This window comes from Acomys russatus, chromosome 21, assembly GCF_903995435.1.
Source record: "Acomys russatus chromosome 21, mAcoRus1.1, whole genome shotgun sequence".
In the NCBI taxonomy this organism is placed as follows: Eukaryota; Metazoa; Chordata; class Mammalia; order Rodentia; family Muridae; genus Acomys; species Acomys russatus.
In genome coordinates this window covers 48,969,168-48,983,154 of record NC_067157.1, presented here as the reverse complement: position 1 = coordinate 48,983,154, position 13,987 = coordinate 48,969,168, and the positions used below count along the sequence as shown (strand labels likewise).

At 41.7% G+C, this 13,987-nt stretch overlaps 2 protein-coding genes across 4 annotated transcripts in view; one reads left to right on the top strand and one right to left on the bottom strand.

The window, feature by feature from the left end:
• The window catches only part of Tfb1m (transcription factor B1, mitochondrial), a 39,075-nt gene extending 28,815 nt beyond the window's left edge, over nt 1–10,260 (top strand). For both annotated transcript variants that reach the window (XM_051164104.1, XM_051164105.1), the window contains exons 6-7: nt 7,831–7,958; nt 9,678–10,260. In XM_051164104.1, coding sequence (XP_051020061.1) covers nt 7,831–7,958; nt 9,678–9,918 — 369 coding nt within the window. In that variant the 3' untranslated portion in view covers nt 9,919–10,260. The remainder of the gene's footprint in view (nt 1–7,830; nt 7,959–9,677) is intronic.
• A 16-nt stretch (nt 10,261–10,276) lies between these two features.
• The window catches only part of Tiam2 (TIAM Rac1 associated GEF 2), a 106,372-nt gene continuing 102,661 nt past the window's right edge, over nt 10,277–13,987 (bottom strand). For both annotated transcript variants that reach the window (XM_051164103.1, XM_051164102.1), the window contains 3 exons: nt 13,407–13,494; nt 12,689–12,843; nt 10,277–11,174 (listed from right to left, as the gene is read on the bottom strand). In XM_051164103.1, coding sequence (XP_051020060.1) covers nt 10,555–11,174; nt 12,689–12,843; nt 13,407–13,494 — 863 coding nt within the window. In that variant the 3' untranslated portion in view covers nt 10,277–10,554. The remainder of the gene's footprint in view (nt 11,175–12,688; nt 12,844–13,406; nt 13,495–13,987) is intronic.

The following is a 13,987-nucleotide window of genomic DNA, read 5'->3' as shown; positions in this document are numbered from 1 at the left end:
TGACTCCAAAAATTGTTAACTTTTAAAAACCACTCAGAAGAAATTTTTCTTTAAAGTTTTAGTTAATAAACAAAAATCCAGCAATAGCTTTAGACTACAATGTGATCCATAAACCTTCAGATACGTTTGTTCTGCCTCAGATTGTCGTCTCTGCCCTGAGGAAGAGTCTGACAGTGTAAGTACAAAATGACGTAATGGAGCATGGTAGGTAGCACCTGTGCCCATGAACTACAGACACATGCATTTCACTCAGTCCTTTTATGTTATCTTTTTTTCTTAATAATTTTAATTTTACAAGTTATAAATTATATCGCCATTAGGAAGAAAGAAAATTTGATTTGATTTTTAAATTTCACATTGTTTTTTTAATAAGTTTTTTTTTTTCATTCAGTGTATTCTGATTATGGTTTCCCCTCCCACTTTCCCACCCACCCAAATCTACACCCTTTCTTTCTCTCATTAGAATACACACAGGGATCTATAAAAAGTAATAATGGTAATAAAATAAGATAAAATAATAAGCTGTGTGTTGGTGGCACACACCTTTAATCCCAGCACTCAAGAGGTAGCCTGGGTTCAAGGCCAGCCTGGTCTATAGTGTGAGTTCTGGGACAGCCAGGGCTATACAAAGAAACCTTGTCTTGGAAAAACAATAATAATAAATAATAACAACAACACAAGCCAGAATAGGACAAAACAAACAGAAAAAGCACAACACACACACAGATGCTAAGACATGTCAGCTGTTAGTATTTTCTTTAAAAGCAGTTAATAGTAAAACATGTTTCAAATGTTTGGATTTTCCTAGTGTTTTGTTGTTTCAGCTTAAGTTTTTCCAACTTTGGCATTTAGCAAGATTACTGGTTTTCTCCCTTGGAAATTTAATGTCTGGATTTTTCTTTAAGCTTTTAAATAATGATATGCAAATGATTGCAGGGATATAGTTTACTTGTAGACATTAGTAGTAACAACACTATTATTATGGTTGCTTCAGAGGCAGCCTGGCAGCTCTCTTCAGTAGTTTGTTTGACTTCTTACTGGGCCTGTTGAAGTGCAGACACCTTTAGCTAGCAGGTGAGAGGTGAACAGACTGACCTCTGGGTTCTGACAGCCTGTTGAATGAAGCTTAAGTAGGGGCATATTTAGAAATATAATGAAACATGTTACCAAATTTTGAAGTGGATATTGAAGAGAAGCCTGTGAAGTCCAGAGACTCCGTTCCAAATCAATGTTATAGCACCGTAGCTTCAGGCCTTCCCCAGGACCTGCCAAGTCATGCTTCCGTCTGCTGACTTGACAGAACTGGATTCATATATACACAAACTTTCCCCAATGTACTCTCTGTGTATGTAGACACTGACACTTCCTCCATTTGACAAGCCTCAAATACTAATATCATCCTTGTTTCTGAACACAGCATATAGTCATTCAGCAAAGTGGGCTTGTTGGTTGGTTGGTTGGTTCATTTTGTTTTTTGTTATTTTACTTTAAAGTAGCATAAAACCTCTCCTTTGCTGTGGTTCAGCAGTGTGACAGTATTGCCCTGACATGGGGGTGGCCTCTGTCTACCTGATCACACCAGGTCGGGCATGATCTGGTTCATGGTGGGGTCTAATAAATATTAGATGAAAATTTCATCACTGCTTTTTAATATATAAAATATTAGTTAAGTTGCTTTTGAATGATCAAAAATAAAATTAATCATTTCTAAACAGGATTAGAATTTCTCAAGTAATTTTGCAGTTCTTTGGTATAGCATCTTTAATAATAACCACCCTTTCTGAACTGAACTGCTGAGGCTGTACACAGGCTAAAACACTGTAACGTTTAATCTCCAGACAAGCTATGAGGGAGAAGAAATCCATATTGGGCTGATGAGAAAACCAAGTTACTGCTAAGTGACTTAACTGTAGTTATAAAAGACTTTAAGTTGCAGGAATGGAAACAAGGCCCAGCACAGTGCAGTCCTTGAAGCCACAGGCACTCAACAGCACTTCAGAAAGACTGTGTGTGTGTGTGTGTGTGTGTGTGTGTGTGTGTGTGTGTGTGTGTGTGTGTGTGTGCACACGCTGCCACTTCACACTTCACCTCTGAACCTGCACTTACCATCATGCAAAGTCCATCTGGGGCAGAGTAGTTCCATCTACTTTCAGTTATCTAAGAAAAACTTCTGTGATAATTCTTTTTGTGTCAATTAGTGACACTATCCTAGCTAACTCCAGTGGCCTCGCCTCCCTTCTGAGTCACTCATTTAAGTACTTTATAAACACACCTCCATAGGACCAACAGCATGTTAACATCTAGTTTCTCATCACCTGGTCCTAATAACCAGTAACAGCCTCAGAGAAAGACAGGGTGCCAGCTCTAGAAGGGGAACCTGGGAGTCCCTAGGATGAGGAGCATCAATAAGGGCTTTGAAAGCCACTACAAAGGCCATAGAAGCTACCAGAAAGCTTATTTATGGTTATGGCGGGGTGTGTGGAGGACACAGTACTTTGGCTGTGTCTTGGAGGCTGCGTTTAAACAAGTCATCTCCAGGAAGCTGCTATAATAGAGGATACGACATCCAGCTAAGTAGATGGCAGCAGGTGTATGTTGCAGGAAATAGATTCAAGAAAAGGTGTTCTTCATGAGGTCGCAAATATGGTTGAATATGTACAGTGTAGCCAAGGTCATCTTCAAACTATTAAACAAGTACCATCTTTGCTTTCACTCTATAGTAACTTTAATAAGGAGGCAGATGTATTGCATAAGAGGAAGCCGGTTAGCTAATCTCAGTAGGCGGTCTCTGTAGGGGAGCAGTTTCCTTTCTATGGGAGGAAGAAACTGCAGTTGATTATAGTTTCTATACACACTGGTTTTAACTAAAGGTCAATTGTTGATAACTTCTTACTTGGACCTGAAAGGGCTTTACTATTCCACTGAGCATGACTCAGGAGAAGGCTTTGCCATTTTTGTGAGCCTGATGTACTGGGGTCCCTGACATGTCTGTGGTCAGGTCAACTGTACACATTCACTCCGGATTTCATTGGCTCCCCATAGGGGGCCGTTTTCTCTTTGATTTAAAATCACATTTTCCCCTTCCCTTTCCTCCCTCTATTTCCTCCTGTACACCTTCCTTTCTTGTTCTCTCTGTTTATTGTGTCTCTCTCTCCTCCCTCCCTCTCCCCTCTCCTGTGTGTATCTGTGTCTGTGCCTGCATACCTGCCTGCCTGCACATGTGTGCATCTGTATATCCACATGCACACAAATGGACCTAAATATATAATACAACCTGCTCAGTCCATTTTTTTCTTATATATCTATGATTTTAGGACTCATAAGTTGGTATTGGATAACCAGTTAGAAGGCTCGTCCCTAGGGAAGACTATTTCTCCTGCTTTCAGCATTCTTTAATTCTCCATATACTGGTGGGATGCCATAAGATTTTACCCATCCATGTTAACATGTCCATTGGAGGTATGCTACTTCAGACCTTGCTCCAGCAGGCACATTATTGGGTAAGGATCCCCTGTCATTTCTAGGAGACACAGTCTCACAGCAAATTTCCTGGTCCTCTGGATCTTAAAATCTTTATGCCTCCTCTTCTGAGAGGTTCCCCAAGCTTTAGATACAAGACTTGTGTTATATAGATTTATCCAATGAAGCTGGGAACCCCAAGATCTTTATATTTTGACCAGTTGTGGTCAAATATATGTAATGGTATCTGTTGCAAAGGGAAGTTTCTTTGATGAGGGATGAAAATTATACTTACAGTGAGTATACGGATGTTTAGAATGCTGTTAGGAAAGTCGTGGTAGTAGGTACACCTCTGATATCCATGACGTCACTAGCCCTGAGTTGTTGGCTAGGTTTCTGCAGGCCTTAAGTCCAATTAGAGAGCTATTGGTTACCACCAACATACAGTGCCACTGTTGCATCCTCAGGGTTCTCGTGTCATGGTGGTCACTAATATATATAGTTTAAATGAAATTACCCACTTGTTCAGATCATGCTTCCTCCCCTTCCCCGCCCCCCAAGAGCCATGAACTATCTAACAAAAACCTCAATATCAGGCATGATAAACCCCCTTCCAAATTGTTACTCAGGGGAGTCCAAGAGACTCCCAAAACAATATAGGCTGTTGCTGTTGCCTTTGGTTGCTTCTCAGGAGTTGAAAGTTAAGTCCCTATTGCTATAGATACCATGCACCTCTGCACAAGACACAGAGGACCCACGTGGATCTGATTTGAAAGCCTCGTCCCTGAGGGCTAGCTTTTGCAGTACTGGAAGGTGCTATGCAAGCTTCCAGGGGGAGGAAGCAGTCAATAATCCTACCCAGCTGTGAGCCACAGTAAAGCTAGAGTGTTTTCAGTTTCTGATTTTTTAAAAAATATATTCTAACTCAATAGATTAAAATTTCAAGAGAAAAAAATAATGGTTGTTGTATTAAATATTCAATTATTAGTAAAAAGCACTTTGTATCTGTTACCATAGTTACCAACCACCCTTCTTGTGTGGTTTTTAGAGAAAATGGTCTCCATTACTCAGAGTAATTTCAAGAAATGCTTTTACAGGAATGAGCAGAGAAGGTGACCAGAAGTGATCTCCCTACAGCAGGACAATTGCTGACTGAGCTCTCTGGTAGTAAGTTTTAGAGGCCTTCCATTTAGCATTATGTTTGTGAATGGGAATTTTCTTTCAGCTGTGATACCATGCCAATTTTATGGGGTACCAGCATAGTATTCAAACTTTAGAAGTCTGCTAGCCTATATAGGATGGCAACATAGTTCTGTAGCATTTTAAAACTACTTAAATAAAGCAAACATTAGGAGTTTGCTATATTTGCAAGCACTAACTGTATCACAAAAGAATGAGATAAACAATAAGGATGAAGCCTACTTATAAAACTGAAGACTTATCACTGTGAGTGGCAGCTTCCTGTGGGAAGATTGGTGTGCATCCTTCCCTAAGCTTGTGCCTTTTATGTTAGCAGTATTTGGACCTTAGGCAGTGCTTTGACACTGTTTCACAGTTCCAGGTTGGACGGAAACTAAATTTTATCTCATGCTGTTCTGTTGTTATTTGGATTTTGATTTGTTCTGTTGCTGAAAGATGACTTGAGACCACTGGATTGTTGAATATATACCCTGAGACTACAAAGAACTAATTAGAGTTGACTGTGTATCTGGGAAAATTGGTGAAAAACATTGGAGATGACTGAAGAAGGTGGCAGAAAGAGAACAGGAATGCCAGAGAGTGCAAATGTTGAATACAGGGGTCACAGAATGACATCATAGGGTAAAGAATAGAAGATGCTAGAATCATGATGAATGGTAAAGATTGGCATGTCAGAGTTTGTGGAAAGTGAGATGGTTCTTAGACATTTAGTCATTGTGGTAAATCTTGTCTGCTTCTCCTCTCCCAACTTACAGACCTGTTCTTTCCAAAGGAGTCCCCTGAATGAACCATCTTGTCTTCTCTGCTACAGCAGAACCTGCATTCTAAAACCCTCAACCTATCTCTCTTTACTGTCCTCTGTAACTATAAACCACCTCGCTGTGTTTTGTGCAGGTCTAAGAGTCTTACAGGAAGTATGTGTTAACTAAAGGAATTGATAAAGCAGCTTAAAGAACAGAGTTCATAGTCAAATATTGTAAAGATAGTCAGTCACTGTGACCGTGTCTGCAATAAGGAAAAACTGAAAATGTCCCCAAATCAGAAGGAATTGCTTTAAAAGAGCAACAAAATGAAAGAGGAACTAGAAGATGGGTCAGCTTGCCACACAAGTTTAAGGACCTGAGTTCAGACCCTCAGAGCCCATATAAAAGCAGACATGCTCTCAGCACCTCTGTAGCAAGAGGGGAAGAAGACACAAGAGCATCATCAGAAGCTCACAGAACAGCTAGGGAACAAGTGGGAAGGGGCTCCCCTCTTCTGAGGAGGGGAGGGGGAAGAGGCGAAGAGTAGGACTGGGAGGAGAAGAGGGAAGAGACTACAATCAGGATATAAAGTGAATAATTTTTTCTGACGTTAAAAAGAAAACTGCTTTTATCTTAATGTTAATTTTTACTTCTCAGAAAATTTGCTGTTTGTTTACTTTGTTTCTTTTACTTTAATACGCTTAAGTAATCAAGGAAGGTTTTAGAAGAAATGTACCCTAAAAAGTTTTGTACCCAATGATTAAAGATTCTGAGGAAATGATTTTGTGTATAAATAAAGCCTATGAGAGACAGGTTATTAGAGTAAGTCAAGCCATACTGAGATGTGCTTCCTCTCTGTCCTTCTCTCATAAAACAGAAAAAGTTATCAAAGGTTATTAAGGAGGGAGAGTGGAGAAGAGAAAGTTATTAAAAGCATTAATGTTGTACTTTAGATTTGATAACCACCGTTCACCATAATAATCTTCACCAAAGAGGTCTGAAGTTTAGTGGACATTTAGGAGCCTTTTAGTATAGAAAGACCCTCCCACGGAGAGTTTCACTATTGTGTAGAACTTTGTGTGTCCACCCACACTGTGCCTGTAGTCAAAGATCTACTGTCAGTTATATCCAATTGGGATAGCAACAGGGGGTTGAACCTTTAGCAACAGGATCAGTAGTGTTCATGGAAAGGAAGGGCTGAGCTGGCTGGCAAGGCATGTCAGACTGTGGAAACACTGATGCTATGTCCGGGAAGCCTGTTCACCTAAGGCCGAGCGTGTCTTCTCTTTCCTCTTACAGGTCTCACAGCTTGGCCTCTTATTTCTCCTCATACTTAAAAACAAACCAGTGCCCTCCCATCCTGATTGCTCCTGGTCATTTTCAAGGAGTTACATAGTCACAAGAGCTTTGAAAAATAAACCATCCGTAGAGAAGTTGGTTCTCTGAATGGGACTGGAGAATAAGACTTGCTTTTGAAAAGCGGTAGCACCACCCTTGTGGTCCAAATTGGTGTGCTTTGTTCAATTGAGGCTTCAACTTGTGTAGACACTGCTGGGCACGCCTTCTATGGGTGTTCACCAAGGCTGCTTTGAACCTATTTCTTCCTGTCTTACTTTGTATTTTTCTTGTTACACTGATTCTCAAAGATTCATTCATAATGAGTCTATTTTTTTAATGGCTGGGGATAACTCTTACTACATATGCTTGAAAAGCTACTCTTCTGGTAATTAAGCCACCTCAACAGCTGGTAGCAGCTTAAACACTGTCCAACAGCGACATCTTAAAAATTATCTTCCATATGAGCCCCGCCTCTGCCTCCTGGTGCATATAAAGCTGCTACTGAAAGTTCGGGGCCTTTGTGGACTCTGCACGTGAGTTCAGTCCAGCTGAATAGTCAGCGTCTGTACCCAAAATAGCTGGAGTCCAAGTTGTCCCTTTCTTGGCTGTTCAGGGCTAATTGGTCCTTGGGGATCCCTGCCCTGCAGTCAGCACTGCCAGTACAGCTTAATTTACCCTCCCAAAAGCTGAAATGCCCACTGCCAACTCCTACCTGCCTACTCGCTGTGACAGTTATGCAGATAGGCTTTTAAAGGCCATTGTAATTCCACATTTTAAAATAAAGTGACCACCAGGCACAGGTCTAATGGACACCATTATGAGTAGCTGGGATTTCCGTAGCCATCCAAAACTTAGCTTCTGGTGTGTCCAGAGAAAATACAGGCACTGAAAGGCTCAGGAGAACTGCTAGAGAGAGAGCCCATCCTCCTGTGATTGTCAAAGATGATTGTTTAAGGCAAGGGACATAGCTGGTGTTAGAGTGCTTGCCAAGCATGCTGGAAGCCTTGGGTTTGATCCCCAAGATTTAGGCAGGAGTGTGGGGGTGTTAATCACATTTTGCCATGTGACGATATGTTTGTTCTCAATGAAGGTTGATGTCGGAGTGGTGCACTTTACGCCCTTGATACAGCCCAAGATCAAGCAACCATTCAAACTGGTAGAAAAAGTTGTGCAGAATGTGTTTCAGTTCCGAAGGAAATTCTGTCACCGAGGGCTTGGGTAAGAATCCTTTTTGACTTTGACTCTTAAAGGGCTTGTATGACTCTGGCTCTTAGATCCTGTGAGGAGCAGTATGTCCCCACCACTGAGGAAATGCCCTGAGTTCACCTTAGATGCTATCTAGGTTTGGCTTGGTTCATCCTAAACACAACTAAAACTCACAAGGGCAGAGCTTTGGCTGACTCGTTGCTGGGAAGGTCCTGCCTTCCCCGTCAGGACTGTTTGTACCCAGTTGCTGTCTCTGTCCCTTAAGGACAGAGAACTAGAAGGCAAATATAGCTCCATAGTCATCCTAGCATTTTCCTGCCTTCACTCAGTCGGGAGCTCTTTTGTTCTGTCAGGCTCACTGCCCCACACAGGCCTTCCAGAAACTAAGACTGAGCCATGGCCCTGCAGAACCACACCAATTACTTTTTATCTAGTAGGTTTTAAATGTTCAGTTAGGTACAACTATAGTCTGGTAAGAATGAAGAAAAGGCATTTTTTTTAAAGTTTCTATTTAATATAGTCAACATATAGCTCCTTAAAAGGGTGCATGCCTTGAATCCCAGTACTCGGGGAGGCAGAGGCAGGTGGATTGTTGAGTCTGAAGCCATCCTGGTCTACAAAGCGAGTCCAGGACAGCCAAGGCTACACAGAGAGACCCTGTCTCGAAAAAACAAAAACAAAACAAAAAAGGACTCAGTATTTAGCACACATTGTTCATTTTCTAAGATTTACACTCAGAGCCATTTTGGTTCTCTGAAGGGAGTGTCAGAAGTGTGGGTTAGTGCATGAAATGATTTCAGGTGTGTTGAGGCAGCTCGTAAAACCTGTGTAAAGGTGTTTGCTGATGAGTGTTATGAACCAGCCTGCCATTTGTTAGCTATAAGTTAAAATGTAACTCACACATCTGTACATGCTAGCTTTAATTGGAGGTTGTGGGCATCACAAAGAGCACATCTTAACTTTTCGAAATCCTGGGATTGATCTAGCCTGGCCGTACTGTTTCTAAGGCAACACCCCCTACCCCCAAATTAAGGGATGGGCTCTATTCATTTCAGGACGCTTTCCTCTATACAGATGTGGGCCAAATATCGAAATTTACTCTGAAGGATATAGTTTTGGTATGTTTCAGTCACAACATACTCTGTTATCAGACCCTCTTTATCCTGAAACTGAACTCACTTATCTAAATCACCTCACCTTAAAGGTTGGGGAGTGTGGGTCACCACCAGGCTGGAAGGAGCCCTCATCCTTTACTGACCATGGCCTCTGCTGAGCCCTTAGGATGACTCCATAGTCAAGTCCTAGGCACACTTTTGTGGGGTTTCAAGCATCTAACTTCACTCTTTTGAAAATCAATTGAATTGGTTTGATTAAATGAAATTTAAAATAGATACTTAGCACTTTGCAAAATGAGTCACTTTTTTGTAGTAAGGGGTGTTGAAGACTTAATACATCTAGGTTATAGAGATTCAAAGCCAGAAATTAATCAAATAAGATATAATAAAACTTTTAGCAAAAGGAAGCAAATCAACTGTGTTTCATTTTAGCTTCAGGAGTTTTCTCTTTGATGTCTTAGCTTAGACATGCCTCTAGTGAGTCATACTTGGGGTCTCTGTGGACCCAAGAGGCCTCAGGCATCTATCAGTGTGCCATTTTGAAGTGTATCCAAAGACATGTCATGGCTGACATAATTTAAGTACCATTCTTCTTCTCGCCCCACTTTGCTTTCAGAATGTTATTCCCTGAAGCTCAGCGTCCAGAGAGCACTGGAAGGCTCTTAGAGCTGGCAGACATCGATCCGACTCTCCGACCCACCCACCTCTCGCTCATGCATTTTCAGAGCCTGTGTGATGTCTATAGAAAGATGTGTGATGAAGACCCACAACTCTTTGCTTACAACTTCAGAGAAGAGCTCCAGCGAAATAAGAGAAAAGGCCAAGAGAAAGATGACATGGAAAGCTGTGAGTTCTAACTGCTAACCTAGGGCTCCCAGCCCGACAGGGCCATATCCACAGTGTGGGTCCTCCACATGTGTACTTACTTGTAAAGACAGATGACTTATATGCAGTTTTCTATCCAGCTTGATAAGAAAAGAAATGCCAAGTAAATACAGTACAAGCTTTCCTTTAATATATATACTGCATAGATACGACATGTTTATTATAAACAGCATTTATTACAACCTTCAAAAATGAAATATCTGCACATTGTGCCCCTAAACCATGTAAAAATAACTTAAATGTGCTTTAAAGCAAAAACCTAACAGCTCAAAGAAAATGCCCAAAGGATTGGGGGAGGGACCCTTTTAAAAGCTATTAATCACAAATTAATCACAACTTTTCCCACATAACTTAAAATAATTAGAATGCAATTTTATTACAAGACTAAATCATTTGACTCCTGCTCAAAAGGGACATAAGCTAGTAATTTACAGATTCTGACCAACTTAATCTAGTTTTCTGATCCACAATAAATTAAAATAACTTAAATCTTTACAACAAGTTTTGTGGAAAAATGCATACTGCATAAAACCCAAACATGACGTTTTTCTGCAATTTCCACCAGTTTAAAAGCAAATGAGCATTGTAACCACACCACACAAATCATACTATGATTTGCCATGGCTCTGTGCTTCGTAAAAACACTCTTCGTTAACAACTGAAGTTAAACTCTGGACACTGAATTCTCGCTCGAGAACCAAATTTAGATCAATGCTGGCAGTTTCAGGGTGGCTGTCCAGGGACTGGTGACGAGTCTGCGCCTTGAGCAAAGTTCCTCTGCCCCTCTTGGTGCTGTTTGCTTTTCGTTTAATGGGGCAAAAGTGGCCCCTGACCAGCTTGGGCTGCTCACCTGGCCCTGTGGGAAGCTGCTGCCCAGCTGGGTGCGTGTCAGGTTCCTCAGAGATCCTCAGTTTCTGGAACTGAAGCTCAATGTCCTTAGTAGGGCTGCCCTGTTTCAGCGGGCGCTGGAAGTCCTCCTCTTCATCACTCAGAATGTCGCTTTCTTTGATGAGACCATCTGGAAATTCTGCCAGGCCCTCATGAGGCTCTTTCTCCAGCTCGGTGCTCTTGCATTCTTCTTGCCTGCTCTCCGCTACTGGGCAGCCGCTGCTCTGGGTGCCACTGCTCAGGCTACACTCATCCGAGTCCAGTGAATTCCCCTTGCTGGGCTCACCAGGCCACTCGCTGCTGGATGACGTTCTGAGGACCTTCAAAGACCTGGATGAGGCTACGGAGGAAAAAAGCACATGTCTCCATATGATACAGAGACAAATTCTACAGTGTTAGAGTTAAGGCCTCAGCTACCAAGTTAAACTTTACATAAAATCCTGTGTGAAGATTTTATTATGTGGATTCAATGACAAAACCATGTAATTCTGTCAAACAGTGAATTTACTGATGTCTTTAGGAGTTTTGTTGTTGAGTCTTTTTAACTTAGTAGGTAGCTGAAGGGACATCGTACGCTCTGGTTCTCCTCCTGGCTGCTGTGAGTACAGTGTACACCACCACATCTACTTTCATGCATGCTAGAGGAGTTTCTTGAATGATGGGGCAAGCACTGTGCTCACTGAGCTACAGCCCTGAACAGATCTAAAATTAAGTTGGGAGTTAGCCCTTTTTTTTTTTTAAAGATTTCCAGAACTTCATCACATTGATAGAACAGTAACTTACCAACCATCATAAGGGTGGAATTACTATTTTGCCAATGAGTAAATGAATAGTTAATCATTACTAATAAACATTTAGGCTACATTCTTTTTTTACTTTGTAGTACCTTGTAATCTGAAAATATTATGACATTTCTATGCACAGTTCCCTGTTGATTTCCCTAGATGCTCCATTAGAATCTGAAATTTTTCCAACCCTTGAGCACTGTCTCTGCTGCAATTTATTATGAACTTCAAGAGAATTAACATTGTGTACATTTAATTGTATGTGTGTGTTGGGAGGTGCTGATTCAGTGATCAATTCTGTTCTCTAGAGCTGGAGAGGGAATTCTTAGTCCAATTGTTTCTGTAATCCATTATCATATTAGTTTGATGACCACAAAATAGAAAATATACAGATGTGGAGAGCTCAGATTGGAGTGTGTGTGTGTGTGTGTGTGTGTGTGTGTGAGAGAGAGAGAGAGAGAGAGAGAGAGAGAGAGAGAGAGAGAGAGAGAGAGAGAGAGAAGAAAAGGGAGTGGAAGAAAATGTGTGCCCTGTAAGGTTATAAACAAAAATTCATGGATATAGCTCAGTAACACTGCATGCCAACCTAGCACCGAGCAAAAGGCCCTGGGGTCAAACCTTAGCACTAGAAAAACATTAAATTTTAAAAGAAGAAACAAAACGGTAAACGTGGGAAGTAGGCAGAGATTAAGAACAGTATAATCTAGGCTGGCAACTGCTGGCAGTGATTGCGTCATAAGAAAGTATATTCAGCCTTGTGAGCCACAATAAGTACTGACCTTCAGGGAGCCTGATACTAGGAGCCTGCAGAGTAAGCAAAGAAAGGCCCCAGACTGCTGTTCATCTCAGAGGAAGAAACAAGGTGGTAAGTCTGCATTGCATTGTGCCAGCTGATGGGAGAAGGGATTTGGGGTTGGAGGTGGGTTTATTTTATGAAAAGATGACAGGGGCAAGAGGCAATGGGTCTCTTAAAAGGAAATAATGTTACTGCCGATGATCTACAGATTTAAATTATAACTATATTACAATCCCATTTTCCTCACTAAAACGCAAGGCTAACAATTCTCACCTAATTTGGCTGAAACAGGAACTCTGTTCTTAAGAGGTACCAGACGGTCCTTACATGTCTTCTCCAGTGGTAGCTCACACTTTATGTGGCGCCTGAAGTTCTCTCGCAGAATAGAACGAATCACCTTAACAATGCTGGTTTTGCTGTCACTGTCACTGGGGGAAGAAAGGAAAGAGTATGCACCGTCCATTCTGCTTCTTTGTGGCCTTGCTGGGACACAGCGTTGGCCAGCTCTGCTCTGCAGTTCAGAAGCCAGCAAGCTCCCCACCAGTGTGTGCCTGGCTTTTCTGACTTAAAGTCAGAATTGATTGTTTAAATAACATATGTCTGATCAGTATATTCTACTGGACCCTCAGTTGCTCTTTTTAAAGTGAAACCATGCCCTAATACCAAAATTCAGGAAGGCACGAAGAACATACCCCCTACACACCTACACACACACACACACACACACACACACACTTTTAAATTTTTACGTGTGTGTGTGTAGGTATATCCCACATGTGGTGGGAAGCCTGAAGATCTCAGAAATTGTCAGATCTCACAGGGCTAGAGTTACACGTGGTGGAAAGCCACCCAACACAGGTGCTGAGAACCAACCCAGGTCCTGTGGAAGAGCAGCAAGTGCTCATAATTGATAAGCCATCTCTCCAGCCCCTACATTCCCCTTTAAAGGGCTCACAAGTTAAGTCCTATGTCCATTTGTCAAGGACAGTACCTGCAGCACAGCTGAAAGATGGTTTCTGGCCGTCCTTCAATTTCTGACTTCGTATGAATCAGCTCCCATATGGAATTGTTTTCCGTGCCTGGGTAAAAGGAAATGAAAACAAAGTCCACAACTTTGCCAAAAGGCTATGGTTAACCTGGGGTAACACCTGGGGTGTTAACAACTCAAACATTCCCCACTTCTGCCTCTTCCTTTTCTTCTACAGCACACTGAGATAGTAACAAATAGCTACAAAAGGGGGGTGAAACCCTCCACCCCTCTTTGGAGGTGGCTGTTTGTAGTTTTTAGGTTTTGTTTTGCTTCTGTTGTGTGTGTGCCCAGGCTGTCCTTGAATTTGTGGCAGGTGTCTTGCCTCAGCTACCAAGTTCCAATTTCTTCCCCCTCTTGAAACAAGCAGGAGGCTTTGCTCAGGAACTTGAGGTAGCAGAGCCCCCTACTTCCCCGTGAAGTCATGTTCCTAGAAACATAACCACCTCTGACAGAAGTGACCACATAAATATGTTGGTCTTCTGTCACCAAAGGTCCTTGCTACTAGTTAGTTATTCTAGAAGGAACATTGTTCAAGGTCAAGG